This window comes from Cervus elaphus, chromosome 14 (genome assembly GCF_910594005.1).
Source record: "Cervus elaphus chromosome 14, mCerEla1.1, whole genome shotgun sequence".
Taxonomy (NCBI): domain Eukaryota; kingdom Metazoa; phylum Chordata; class Mammalia; order Artiodactyla; family Cervidae; genus Cervus; species Cervus elaphus.
The window spans coordinates 23,577,587-23,592,121 of record NC_057828.1 but is presented as its reverse complement, the minus strand read 5'-3'; the positions used below and the strand labels follow the sequence as shown (position 1 = coordinate 23,592,121).

The window sequence follows — 14,535 nt, the reverse complement described above, 5'->3', positions numbered from 1 at the left end:
TCTAGTGTGGTTGTGGCAGATGCACTGCATGGGCAGACCAGATGAGATTTATAGCATTTAAAAGAAGAAATTACAAGTCCTAAACCAAATCAATAGTGAAAAGGAAAAGAGGAGCTGGATTTGAGAGATACATAAAAGGTAGAACAGACAGGATTTGGGAACCAACAGAATTCTGGAGAGGGATAACAAGGTAACTCACAAGTCTCTACTCGGGTAGAGAGGTGGTGCTGAAATACACTCAAGACAAGAAGAAGCAGGCCAACATGGGGTCTACTGAGTTTGGGACATCTGGAGGAGACACAAACAAAGATGGCAGTTGAAAATATACATAAGGAAGGTAGGAAAAAGATTTTTGAGACTTAGAGTGGAAACCATGGTCACATGGTTATAGTTGAAGTCTCTCAAACAGAAGCATCACTCAGAGAGATTATGTATAGAAAGGAGAAGGAAGTAAAGAGAAATAGTTGACTGTTGAATCCTGCCCTCACCTTAGTTCCACCTCTCACCAGGAGAATTGCAGTATTATCCTAGTGGGTTTCCTTTTCTCCAGCATATTTCTTCTCAAATACATCTGTCTCACAGTCAATAAATTCATATTATTTTCATAACATCCTCTTACTCAGAAGCCTTAAATAGTTCTCCATTATCTACAAATAAATCCTCAAATCCTTGGCCCTGAAGCCTTCTAAAATTTTCCTTTCTATGCCTCTCACATAAAAATGAGTTCCTGTCATGAATCAGCCATGGGTGTACATGTCAATGTATGGCAAAAACCACCACAATATTGTAAACTAATTACCTTCTAATTAAAATAAATTAATTTTTTAAAAATGAGTTTCTGTCAAATTGATCTTCTCATTTTTTCCCATACTATCAACCTACTTTTTATCTTTCTACTATCTTTTATCTTCCTATATATCTTTTATCTTCTATTTTTATCTTTCTATCTATCTACTACTTTCTCTTCTTTTCTCTGTCAAAATTTTAACCCTTTCCACAGAACCCATTAAGTTCCTTTTCTGTGAAGAATACCTTCCTAGATTATCAGAGAATAGAGAAAATTCTACATTAAAAAAAAAAATCATGGCACTTACTCTCTTTAACATATGCTTGACTATTTTCAAGTGCTTACTTCTCTAGAACTTCATTAGGTTTTTCAGTTCAGTTTAAAGCTAGAAGCACAGAAGTTTCATGAAGAGTAGAGACTTGGTCTATTTAATTCAGTGGTATACTCCAAGAGCCTAGAACTATTCCTGACAGGCAAACATTTGTTGAATCTATAAATACTCCTTTACATGTCTTATGCTATCTGAGAGCTTCTCACATAAAGGTTACTGAGCAATTATTTACTAATTGCTTATTTAATTTCTTGACTTCATAAAAATAGATATGTGAACAAGGAAAATCATTTTCTCCTAGAAGGCATGAGAAAAATAGAGTTTGTTTAGTAATAAGAACAGATAAAGTTTTTAAATGACTTCCAAAAAAAACCCCTCCATACTCCATATATACAATATTATTGTCCCACTTTCTATGTTTATTTTAAAGAATATATTAAAGAATGCGACCTTAATTGAAAATACAGTCTTTGTGGGTTTTATAAGATGAGATCATACTGGAGTTGGAAGGGCCTTTAATTCACTATGACTGGTGTCCTTACAAAAAGGGTAATATGGACAGACACATACATATGAAGAATATATATGTGAAGAAGGCAGCAGAGATCAGGGTGCTATTTCTACTGATACAAGTCAAGGACCACCAGAGATTACCAGTCATCACCAGAAGCTAAGGGAGAGACTGGGACAGAAGAAATCACTCCTGCTGAGAACTGGACCCAGGACTTCCGCCTCCAAAACTGTGATACAATAAATTTCTGTTGTTTAAGCCATCTAGTTTACAGTAGTTTGTTATGGCTGCCCTAGCAAACTAGAAGCTTAATGAGAAATCTTCTATGTCTGGTCTCTGAAGAGCTCTGCTCATGGTCCTCCTTAATTTCTGGTTCTTAGGGCAAGTAGATGAAACCCAGCCTATCTATGCCATCTGTGATTTCCTACTCACATATTTTGATGTCTTAGATGCAGAACTATTATGCTTGGAGCAGACACCAAAGCATGATGATAATTATCTTCTATTAAGACTCTCATATGTTCTTGGCATACTCATTATCTCATTCCATCCTCATTACAATGTTTAAGATAATATTTCTCTGCCCATTTTACAGACAGGGAAATAGAGGCTCAGACTGTCTAAATTACTTACCCAAGATTATATACTGCTGTTGTGTAATGGAGTCAAGATTTGAGCTCATACAGATCTAGTCCCAAAGCCCATCTTTCTACTCTTACCACAGTGCAATTTTCACAATGATATGAAAATGAAACAGTTAAATGTATCAAGTCCTCCGATAAATGCCACTTTTTGAATCCCTAAGATTAGAAATGGAAAGTTTCATTTTCCCAGTTTGGATAGAGGGGTCCCAGTTAAGGTCCTTGGATGACAAAGGCATCACCCTTACAGATAAAATTGGTAAAGTGGGGGGAAAGAAAAAAGGATTTTCTGCATTAAAAAAAAAACAAAACTATGCATCTCTGTGATAAGAGTAGACTTTTGGCCTAATTTCTATCCCAGAATTATTATCTTAAAGACATAAAACCTAAATTTCTAATATTTCTTTTGCCTCACAAGATACAATTAAGTTATGCAAAATGTGGAAACCAAAATGGTTTCAAAAGAAGCTACAAAACAATAGTTTCAGTTCTCTAAAGTTTGCACGCTCCTTTGCTCCTTCATAAATGGTTTCCAAAAGAAAGAAGCTACAAAACAATAGTTTCAGTTCTCTGAAGTTGAAGTTCGCACGCTCTGTCGTGTCCAACTCTTTGCAACCCCATGTACTGCAGCCCACTAGGTTCCTCCCTCCAGGTTCCTCTTCTCTAAGCAAGAATACTGAAGTTCTCTGAAAAAGTGGATTATTCATAGGCTGGTTGTTAAAACCCATTACTAAGCTTTTTGCTAAAAATATGATAGCTTCAAATTGATAGGTAATTTCTTTAATATTCCCAACTTAGTTTGTCCCTGATTGGTTGGTTATCCTAAAAGCACTTTTCAATCTGCAAGTTTCAGAGTAAATGGTCATTAGCAACACTACAGAGGTTGAAAATGTTTACAAGTATTCCACAGAAAGTACAAGTTGAGCATCTTTCTTTGGGGATGACATTGATATCTGCTCTTTCTAGGTTTATCAAGGAAAATACTAAGAAAGGACACTTGAATATGTTTGATATACAATAATTTCTGTAGAAATATCAGTATGGTTGGGTTTCCCAGGTGGCTCAGTGGTAAAGAATCTGCCTGCCAATGCAGGAGACGCAGGAGACATCAGTCTGATCTCTAGGTTTAGAAGATCGCCTGGAGAAGGAAAAGGCAACCCACTCCAGTATTCTTGCCTGGGAAATCCCATGGACAGAGGAAGGAGCCTGGTGGGCTACGGTCTATGGGGTCAAAGAGTCGGACATGACTTAGCAACTAAAACAATATGTGTAGTCAGTTATTTGTTCGAGAAGTGAATGTTATTTCATAAACCTTGGCATTACTGAAAATAGAAAATAATTCTGAATAATATAACTCTAGATATTCATCACTAAATCACGTATTTTTCTTGGCCGAGTCTGAGCAGCATTAATCTTCTATAGTCTCTTTACTAAAAGAAATCTACCACCCCGAAATAATTGGGGGAAAAGTGTTTATTATTTTTTATTCATTATATGTTGGGTAATATTCAATTATTGAAAGAATCTGCTGAATGCTCTACAGCAAATATCTCACTTCAAGTAATCACTATAAAATGAGAAACTTTATGAAAATTACTTGAGATGCTTGTCATTTTATCTTTCATATGAGTTTATTCAAAATTATGTAGCTTTCAAGAGTCTCTTTAGAAATGCATGATTAAAATAAAACATATTATATATCCCTTTTGACTGATAAAACTATCCAAAATCCACTGTGCTGGATAAGAGGCAATTCTAGTTTCTTTATATGCCAAAGCACACTTTGTAATATATTTTGGAATAATCATTTTATAAATTATTATTATATAACATGTAATATGATTAGTACATATTATATAAGTAAGCAACTGCAGCATATATTATGTAGTTAACTTACCTAATTATTTATAATACATTATATTAAGTTATAATAATTAAAATAACTTAAATTACAATAATATAATAATTGCCTTTTATTATTTATTATACATAATGGTAAACTATTATTATAAGATATTATAAAAATAATTTCAAGATACTTTATAGAATAATAATAATTTTAAAAAGCTTTTCTAGATTTTAAATGGTCTTTTTATAAATTCCATATAACTACTGATGACAAATACCTGAAGTGAGAGGAAGTACTTTGGAGAAAGATATATGAATTGAGACATAAATCAATGATGCTAATATAATAATTTAAAATTGTATATGCTCTTAGATTGTCCTTTATCTTTCTCAATCATCTTCTTCACTGTAAAGAAACTAAACTCTTACAATGCACCTGACTTATTAAAATGACAATTTCATATCAATGTATCAAAATAAAATTTAGCTCACTTTAAGAAAAATGTTTTTGTTCTGTTGGATCTAATTTTAGAAACAGCAGAAATATGAATATTTTCACTGGATAATGAAGGAAATTATCCTCACAGATACATGGAAAGTGATCACTTATCCCCTTAAAATGCCATTCAATCTTTTCTTTCTTCCCCTGAGCAATATATATGTATTTGCATAATACATGTGTGTATAAAATTAACATTGTCATCAATACCAACACTTGCATATTGAAAAATGGATGTCTCTGAATATGTCAGGGGTGGTTTTACCTTTTAACACAAATAAAAGGTTAGCAAATAGAAAATATTTCTAAAAACTTAAGGGATCAAATATGGTACAGTTACTTCTTTTAAGCTAAGAACTTACATATTGTCATTCACATTTCGCGCACTTTCCTGCTTCTGGAGCTGTGCTCTGGCCTCGGTTAGCCCATCGATGGGTTCTGCCACTCGCAGTGTCGGTTCCAGAGGCTTGTAGCGCTGTTCCAATACTTCCGAGATGTCGCGGAATGGTCCCTGACAAGACAGGAGGACGTAACTATTTTATGATTTATGATCAAGCCTACTGAATATCTACAAAGAAAAGCAAGTAGCATTTTATTTACTAAATTATTTTCATTTTTATTTATGTATTTTTTTAAAATTCTTCCTGACATTTTATTAGTTTTTTTTTTTTTAACAATATTGCAGTGGTTTTTGCCATACATTGACATGAATCAGCCATGGATTTACATGTGTTCCCCATCCCGATCCCCCCTCCCGCCTCCCTCTCCAAGACTCTAAATTATTTTTAAAGATGAACTTATTCTTGTCTGAATTAGGAAACACATGAGGTAAGAGCATCTCATCCTCAAGAAAGTGAAGTCGCTCAGTCGTGTCCGACTCTTTGCAACCCCAGGGACTGTAGCCCCCCAGGCTCCTCGGTCCATGGGATTTTCCAGGCATGAATACTGGAGTGGGCTGCCATTTCTTTCTCCAGGGGATCTTCCCGACCCAGGGATTGAACCCAAGTCTCCCGCATTATAGGCAGACGCTTTACCATCTGAGCTACCAGGGAAACGTTCAGACAAGTTCAAGTGATTATATTAAAAATGTTTGAAATAGGCAGAATTTCCCCTACTTACAAGTTTTCATACAAGAATTAGTTAACTTGCAGTTATAAAAGTTGCTTTGTTTTCTAATTTTAAAAAGTCCATTTCTCATAATTTAAAAAGAATTTGCTCCCTTTTTGAGTAAGCAAAAATAGTAGGAAAGATTCTTGGGCACAGCTTTCAAACAGATAGAAATAGGATGGCAAGTTTTTTTTTTATTAAAATAAAGTTTTTAGGCGAATGCCAAATCTTAAACTTGGTGACCTCCCTCCAAATATGGAAGGGCCATATTTTAAATCATTTTAAGTGTTTTTATATAAAATTTTAAATTTTATTGCTTAATAATTGTTGGATCTAATTTTAGAAGAATCAGAAATATGAATAATTTCACTGGATAATGAAGGAAATTATCTTCACAGATGCATGGAAAGTGGTCATTTATCCCCTTAAATAATTTTATTTAGTCACAAATAAAATATTTGTGATTTGTCATAGAATGGGACAAATATATAGCAAAGTCCTTAAGCTGCAATGGTATGAAGTGATTTACACCATATTGCACCTTTAAATTAGCAGTTACTTACAGTAGTTACTAGAAGCTACTGGTTGTCTAGTTAGTATCATATGAAACACACTACAAAACAGAAGCAGCTCAAGATGGTGCTGTGCAATCGATTACATTTTGTTTTCACTACCATTGTTGTGCGGAAGTGATATAAAATGGACAAAGATTTCTAGTCATATCCCTTATCCTTAAAGATCTCTTCTTTAAATAGGTTATCACTAACAAGACACAGCTGGAGTTACTGCAAGCACTGAGTGAAGACTGTGGGGCTAATAAAAAGAAATGATTCACGCCTCATTTATGTTCACTTATGTTTTACATTAATAGAAACCAATAATAGGAACCAGTTACCATAAAAGTCATGGACCGTAAATAACACAAATGGCAAATAAGTATCATCTAGTACTTTTCACAGCTGGACAGGAGGATTGCTATATTTGAAAGTAGTTAATGGATTTTTATTGGAACTTTACTTTTTAAAGATACAGTAACATGATGACAAGTTCACAATTAAGAACTCAAATAAGGGTATTGTTTAGATTTTTAATCCTCCACTTGACAAATTCTGTGATTTGAACAATATTTGGTTGTGCTCTCAGGGGCAAATTACTTCTCTAGACCCTTTCTCTTCAAATGTTCAGGTGGAATAATAACTATCTCACAAAATTGCTCTTGAGATAATGCAAGACAATATAAGTAACACTCAGCATTGTACTTAGAACATATTAATAATAAATACACTAAAATTGTAATACTAGCTTAATTATTATTATTCTACTACTCCTAGTTTTGAGAGAAGTTTGAAAAAGATTTTGAACAATGGTAGCATCTAATATATAAACAAAAAGCCAAGGCTATGACTTTGAAGGAACTGGTGTTCACAAGGGGTAAAGTCTTTTTGGTGGTTAAATCCCGCCTTCTGACCTTTGTTGATGTATCAATGCAATACATACCCATTTGGAGGCCTATTCTACTACTCTTCTGGAACTTGCTCTTCCCAACAAGATTAGGAAATAAAAGAGGAGAAATTTTACTTAAGCAAAATTTAGAATAAAAATAGACCCACTCTTCTTTTCTCATTCACTAGAATCTTCAGGACCACAGTTCTTAATAATGTCCATCTTTCTATGTGTTTCGGTGCCTGGTCCATACGTGTATATCTTAGACAATTAATACCTTGCCTTTGAGCTTAATAGACTACCTTCCTGGTTAGCATACTTGACAGCTACTTTCAAGGTTCTCTTGTGCCAAGGCTTCTACTGACTTGTGTTTTTGTTGACAGGCTCTTTTAGACCTCAAGGGATCACTTGTACCAATCATACTTGGAGTGAGATGACATCCCAAATTTCAGACAAAACTTCAAACGTCAGCTTCTCTCATTGTACTCATTTACAAATACTCAATCCTAGAATGTGTAGACCATTCAGGATTCAACCTGAACCTGCAAGTCTTCTTGGACTCTTAGCTATAACTCTCCAATATTTGAGAATGTGAGTCCAATTATAAGTCAAATAAATTTGTCTACATTTTTAATAACCCACATTACTTTATAGTCATCTTATATTTATAAATTTTTCTCAAAGCTTAAATAATAGTGAAAAAAATTTAACTTGTTATTATTGTCTCATACATCTAAGAAATTCACCTCACAAGTACAGACAGACTGTCAGAGTGTAAATATTATTATTTGGACTGTAGCATATAGAATCTCGTATGTCCCCAGTCACACATGTACATTTTTATGATAAGAAAGTACAGGAAATTGGTTTCCCATCCTGTGAAAACAGGACAGGAGAGAAGGCGGGGTGGGGGGGAAGCAAGAAAGGAAGGGAGTAAGAAGAAGTCAAAGATGATAAGAGAGAAGGTGGGAAGAGAAGATGAGTGAAGAAAGAAAGTGAAAGGAAAATAAGAGAAAGAAGGAAAAGAATGTATGATGGGGGTCGGGGGGAGAATCAGGGGTAAGAAGGAAGGTGATGGGAAAAGAAGGAAAGGGAAAGGAAATTACTAGCAGGGGTAATTATTTTGTTGTATGTTAGATAAATGTATTCTATGATTATGTGCACGTGTGTACACCTATATATGTATATGTGTATGTACATACACATATATAAAATCAAATCTTCCATACAGATGTGTATTCCATATATATAAGAATGTATATCTTTATGTAAATGTATATATATTTTCCATGTATCTTCATATATATACCACCGTGGTACAGTAAGAAGTATTTGGTCTTTGTCCCTGGTTCCTGACATAGAGCTCCTAAAATCTTTGCAATTTCCCAATGACAGGAGTATCGTTTGTTGCTCATGGCAAGATTACACTTAAGTTTATGCTAATACGATGACTTAGGCTGGAGCCCCTAAGTCTCTCAGCCTCCGGATGCCACCGGTCACCAGAAAGACCAAGTGACTGGCAGACTGGCACTTCCAGCCCTACTTGTGATCTCCAGGGAAGGGAGTGCTGTAGGGACTGAGTGAGGAGAGACAGGAAAACAACCACGAACCATGTGAGTGACCTTGGGAGAGGATCTCCCTACCCTCCTCTCCTCCCACCCGCTGCTGAGCTCTGATATGAAATTACAGCCCCAGCTGGCACCCTGACTGCAACTTCATGAGAGGTCTTCAGTCAGAGGCACTCACCTAAGCTGTACCTGCAACGCTGACCCACGGAAACTGAGAAAAGAAACGTGTGTGTTGGTTGATGCCATCAGACTTTGCAGTAACTTGTACAGTGATGGATACACAGGGGCAAGTCGGTAGCAGTTCTGGAAGCCTGGCTGCATGAACCAGAGTCAGTCCATTTCCGGGTGGATGCTTCCTGGTGGCAGTTGTCTAGTCCAGTTTAAATAGTGGTGGGGGCGGGGAAGAGCAACAGAAGTGGTGTTCTCTGGGACTTTCAGGACAGTGACAATCATCAAAACTCACCCCATTCCACCCTTTAGACCTAGAAAGTCATTGACTGATCCTGCTATATCCTACTTAATCCATAGTGAAGATATCTTTGTCTTTGCTTGAATTTTGCATTGTTGGGGGCCCCCTCTAATTCTCCAAGTTATACTTTTTCAGTGACTCCCATCCAAATTAGGTTGATAATTATATATGATTACATGAACCATCAGGCTTCCCCAGTGGCTCAGCAGTAAAGAATCCACCTGGAATACAGAAGAGGCAGGAGACATGGATTCGATTCCTGGGTCAGGAACATCCCCTGGAGGAGGGCATGGCAACCCACTCCAGTATTCTTGCCTGGAGAAACCCATGGACAGAGGAGTTTGGCAGGTTCCTAGTCCATAGGGTTGCATAAAGTTGGCCATGACTGAAGCAACTTGGTATGCACACATCTACAAGAACCACCAGATGAGAGGCTGATGATATATAGGATTTTACCAGCAACAACACGTTATAACAAATGCCATTACCACAGTATTGTCACATAAAAGAGATACATTCTAGCCCCAAATTCTATGTGTTATTTTCACAGTCAGAACAATAAAATTCAGTACCAAGGAAACATTTGAAGAGTTCTTTGGTATATATTTAAAATGCACTTCATTTTTATTATTTAAAATTAGATTTGGGGGAATTATCTGGCAGTCCGGTGGCTAGGACTCAGTGGTATCACTGCCAAGGGCCCAGGGTCAATCCCAGATCAGGAAATAAGATCCCACAAGCTGCACGTCATGGCCAAAAAAAAATAATAATAAATTATTCAGAAAAAAATCATTTTCCTTTCTATTCACAAAGACAAAACAAAACACAATAACTAGAAAAAAAAAAAACAAAAAACAAACAAACAAACAAAAAAACCCACACACACAGAAAGAATACGATCACTGGGACAATTCTTAGGTAAGATTAATGAGTACCTGACAGCGTTTCCGGTCAATAGGGGGCAGAATTCCAGACCGAGGAAAGGACCGGGCGCTGGTGCAGGCCAGCCAGTTGCTGAGGCTGACGCAGGGCTTCCGCTTCAGGTTAGGGCCTCGGTGCGTTAGAGGCTTCGCCTTCTGGAGCCTCAGCTCCCATGGGTCAGGATCTTTTCTGAACGGTGAATTATATATTCCTGGAATCTAAAGCAGAACCACATCATTTTGATTTTATCTTTCATCTTCACATAAAACAAAGGGAAGATAAAGTTGTAACCGGACAAAGTTGACTATTTTAAACTACAGAAGAGGTGGACTTCAGATTCATCTAAGTGAAAGAAAGACCCAGAGGGATGGGATGGGGAGGAAAGTGGGAGGGGGGTTCAGGATGGGGAACACATGTACATCCATGGCTGATTCATGTCAATGTATGGCAAAAACCACTACAATATTGTAAAGTAATTAGCCCCCAACTAATAAAAATAAATGAAATACATTTCAATACATTGAAATTCATGTCAATGTATGGCAAAAACCACTACAATATTGTAAAGTAATTAGCCTCCAACTAATAAAAATAAATGAAAAAAAAAAGTGTTAGTCGCTCAGTAGCTCAGTTGCGCAGTGTTGGACTCGTTGGGACCCCGCCACACTTCTTTGTCCATGGGATTCTCCAGGCAAGAATACTGGAGTGGATTGCCAGTCCATTTCCAGGGGATCTTCCTGATACAGGGATCAAACCCAGGTCTCTTGCACTGCGGGCAGATTCTTTACCTTCTGAACCACAGGGAAGTCCAATTTGTCTAAAGAGATTTCAAAAGATCCTTTGTCTCCAGGCCAGCAGTTTCAGAACCATTCATGGTTGAAAACTAAATACACTAAGAACAACTGAGCTATAGTTTCTGCCACACATGACATATTTGACATAATTGTACCTGAGAAAAAAATAACAGAAAGACCTTAAGGCATTCATGTTGTTTTTCTAACCATTAACTATGTATATGTATATTTAACCATCTCTAGAAGTCATACATTCACATACAAACTCAAATCTATAATGTTTGAACCAGTTTCAGGTACAAAGTATGAACTTAATAAATATTTGATTATTTGAATGATTATTCACTATACAACCTAACTAATGGTAGTCATTTTAAGTTCTTTAAAATAATAATGTAAATGGTATATATGTAAAAATACATATGCATGTACATATATGTGTATATATATGTGTGTGTTTGTGTTTATGTATATAATCATTCAAAATAATATCCTATTTTCTTATTATTGGAATATAATTGCTTTACAATATTGTGTTAGTTTCTGCTATACAACAAAGTGGATCAGCTATATGTATACATCCTTTATTTAATGAGTTGTATCCACATGGTTCTATAATGTAACATTACCCTTATTGTTTTATGACTGGCCTTGTCTCACTCTGCATCAAAATAGTCAACACTTATTTAATACAGTTCCTATTATGCAAGTGGTTCCATAGATGTACATGGAGTAAAGGTTAAATTCAAGTTTATAGTCCATCTTCTGAAAATTCAATGATGTTTGAATACACAAACCTTATAGAGCTATAGTTTTTACTCCTTTCATATATACAAATGCATATTCATGAAAAAAACCTATAGTTTAAAGGACAGAATGACTTGTTTGGTTGTTCTGTAGACATTCAACATAAAGAATGTATAAATTTAGCCTGTTTTTCCTAAAAATGTGCTTTTCTCTTAAGCCACTATCAGATTCATAAATATTTCTAGTTGTTATATTTACCTCTTCAGAATAAGCAAGTCTAAAAGTAGTATGATTAACTACAGTAGTTGCCTTTGAAGAGCTGTCCTGGGGGATAGGATATTTTTATATTTCATAAAATAAAATATATTTTATTTTATATTTCCAGTCTAACTCTTCAGTAAGTATTAACCTGTGTGTGTGTGTGTGTGTGTGTTCAGTCGTGTCCACATGGCCTATAACCATGCCAGGCGAACGCATGGACTATAACCTGCCAGGTTCCTCTGTCCATGGAGTTTTCCAGGCAAGAATATTGGAGTGGGTTGCCATTTTCTACTCCAGGGAATCTTCCTGACCCAGGGATCAAACCTGCATCTCCTGCATAAACATGAGGATGCTTAGCCCATATTAACCTCTATCTAATTTTGAACTGTGGTGTTGGAGAAAACTCTTGAGCGTCCCTTGGACTGCAAGGAAATCCAACCAGTCCATCCTAAAGGAAATCAGTCCCGAATATTCATTGGAAGGACTGATGCTGAATCTGAAGCTCCAATACTTTGGCCACCTGATGTGAAGAGCTGATTCATTGGAAAAGACTCTGATGCTGGGAAAGATTGAAGGCAGGAGAAGAAGGGGACAACAGAAAATGAGATGGTTAGATGGCATCACCGACTCAATGGACATGAATTTGAGCAAGCTCCAGGAGTTGATGACGGACAGAAAAACCTGGCGTGTTGCAGTCCATGGGGTCACAAAGAGTCGGACATGACTGACCTGACTAACTAATACCAAAGGAAGGGAATTATCAAGCCATGATAGGGTCACTTTTCCCACAGATTGACTTGTCAAAGTATCAGCCAGTGTATTCAGAAAAGGACAGAGAGAGCGCCACTGAGTGGTACATAAACTCGAGCAAACTCTGGGAGATGGTGAAGAACAGGGAAGCCTGGCATGCTGCAGTCCACTGGGTTGCAAAGAGTTGGACATGACTTGGTGACAAACAACAACAACAGGATCAACTCAGACTAGGTTTCATGTCCTATCCCCAGTGCTTCCTTAATTGCTTGGGGATAGTGCCGATCACATTGTTTCATAATTATCTTTGTGTGCGTGGGTCTCCCCTAAGCAGGCAGCTGGAGCACAGGGACTCTGTTTTAGGTATTTTTGCATCTCCAGGGCCTACCAAAGTGCTTGATACTCAAAAAATGAATGCTAAATGCTTATCAAGAGAAACAAGGCACTGTTAAGGAAGGCCCATGAAGTCTATTTTACTTCTACTTTCCCAAGCCACATAAATATCTTAGTAAAATTCAAGTTTATTTCAAAGTCTTACTGACTTCTTTTAAAGTTTTAGATTATATCCTTTTCATCTTTCTTAACACTTCAGTTTCAGTTTGCTTCTGAATACACTGTGATCTAGAACCAAATAATTCTGGACCTATTGAGTCACCTCCAACTCAATTTTTCCTATGCTAAGGAAAAAGTTAATGTAAGTATATTTACCTATTTTTAAAATGTTTTGAATTGACTCTTCTTTGAGAATTTTTCCCTATATAATTCATACAAGAAAGAAAGTATTGAAAACATTATAGGCATTGTATAAGCCATTTTTAATGCCATGTTAATATATTCTGACTATAATACTAAATACAGAACAAGATGGACACATAAGCAGATATTTTTAATGATGCTAATATAAGAAAATCTATACATACATGTATTCAAAATAGCTTTCAGTGGATAGTAACTTTTAAGTGGATGGTAATTTTAATATGATTTTTTGGGTGATTTTCTAAGATGAGACTATGTATCAATTGTAATGAGAAATAACAATAAATATTATACTATTATATTTGGTATAATAGTATAAAAAGACTAAATAGACTAAAAAGACTAGTCTGACATAAAGCAGAATTAAATCTTCATAGTTTATGAAAGACATACAAGAGAATAGAATTCTGTTTTGTGATGATCTAGTTAACTGAAGTCTGTGAGCTTATCATTTCCATAATCTTAGAGATTAAAATGGTAAAATGCATACAATGTAACTAGATTATAATGTATCATTTAAAAATATCTATCTACCTGAATAGCAGCAACCCACTAGTAACTTTACCCCATTAGAAATCTTTGATCTCCTTCACATTTGCATGCACGTGTATACATAGGCTAGATGGGAAATGCAAATAGATCGGTAGACATGATAGCTTTCTTAAATTATATTTTGCAACCTATATGGAGACCTCCTCATGTGTATTCTCTTTGCAATTTCAATCATATATAGATAGAAAATATATTTTAATTGAATGGAAAATGTATCATTTAAAATCTTCAAGGTGTCAGTATTTTAGAAATTAATTTAATACATTCGCCTAACTTTTGTCAATGAAAATGGTCCAACCCCCCAACCCCTATAGCAAGGACATACCCTATTTATATTAATACAGTATTTATTTAATTATTATTTTCTTTAAGTAAATAAAACAGCCTTAACTACAGTCTCGATGGCTATATGTCATTAACTTGCAAGCCACTTTGTGACTAAGGGTTTGTTGTGGATTTTTAAAAAAAAAATATTACTATGAGTCACAGTAATAAGTAAAAAGTTAATCCTCAGGGACTATGACATATTTTTCCGTTTTCACATTTTTCA

The 14,535-nt window shown here is 35.7% G+C and overlaps 1 protein-coding gene across 6 annotated transcripts in view; it reads right to left on the bottom strand.

The window, feature by feature from the left end:
- Positions 1–14,535, bottom strand: part of SPATA17 (spermatogenesis associated 17) — a 240,313-nt gene that overhangs the window by 81,868 nt on the left and 143,910 nt on the right. For 5 of the 6 annotated variants that reach the window (XM_043924404.1, XM_043924406.1, XM_043924407.1 and 2 more), the window contains 2 exons: positions 10,140–10,343; positions 4,980–5,128 (listed from right to left, as the gene is read on the bottom strand). In XM_043924404.1, coding sequence (XP_043780339.1) covers positions 4,980–5,128; positions 10,140–10,343 — 353 coding nt within the window. Of the gene's footprint in view, positions 289–4,979; positions 5,129–10,139; positions 10,344–14,535 lie in introns of all 6 variants that reach the window. The other variant, XM_043924408.1, reaches the window with a different exon arrangement.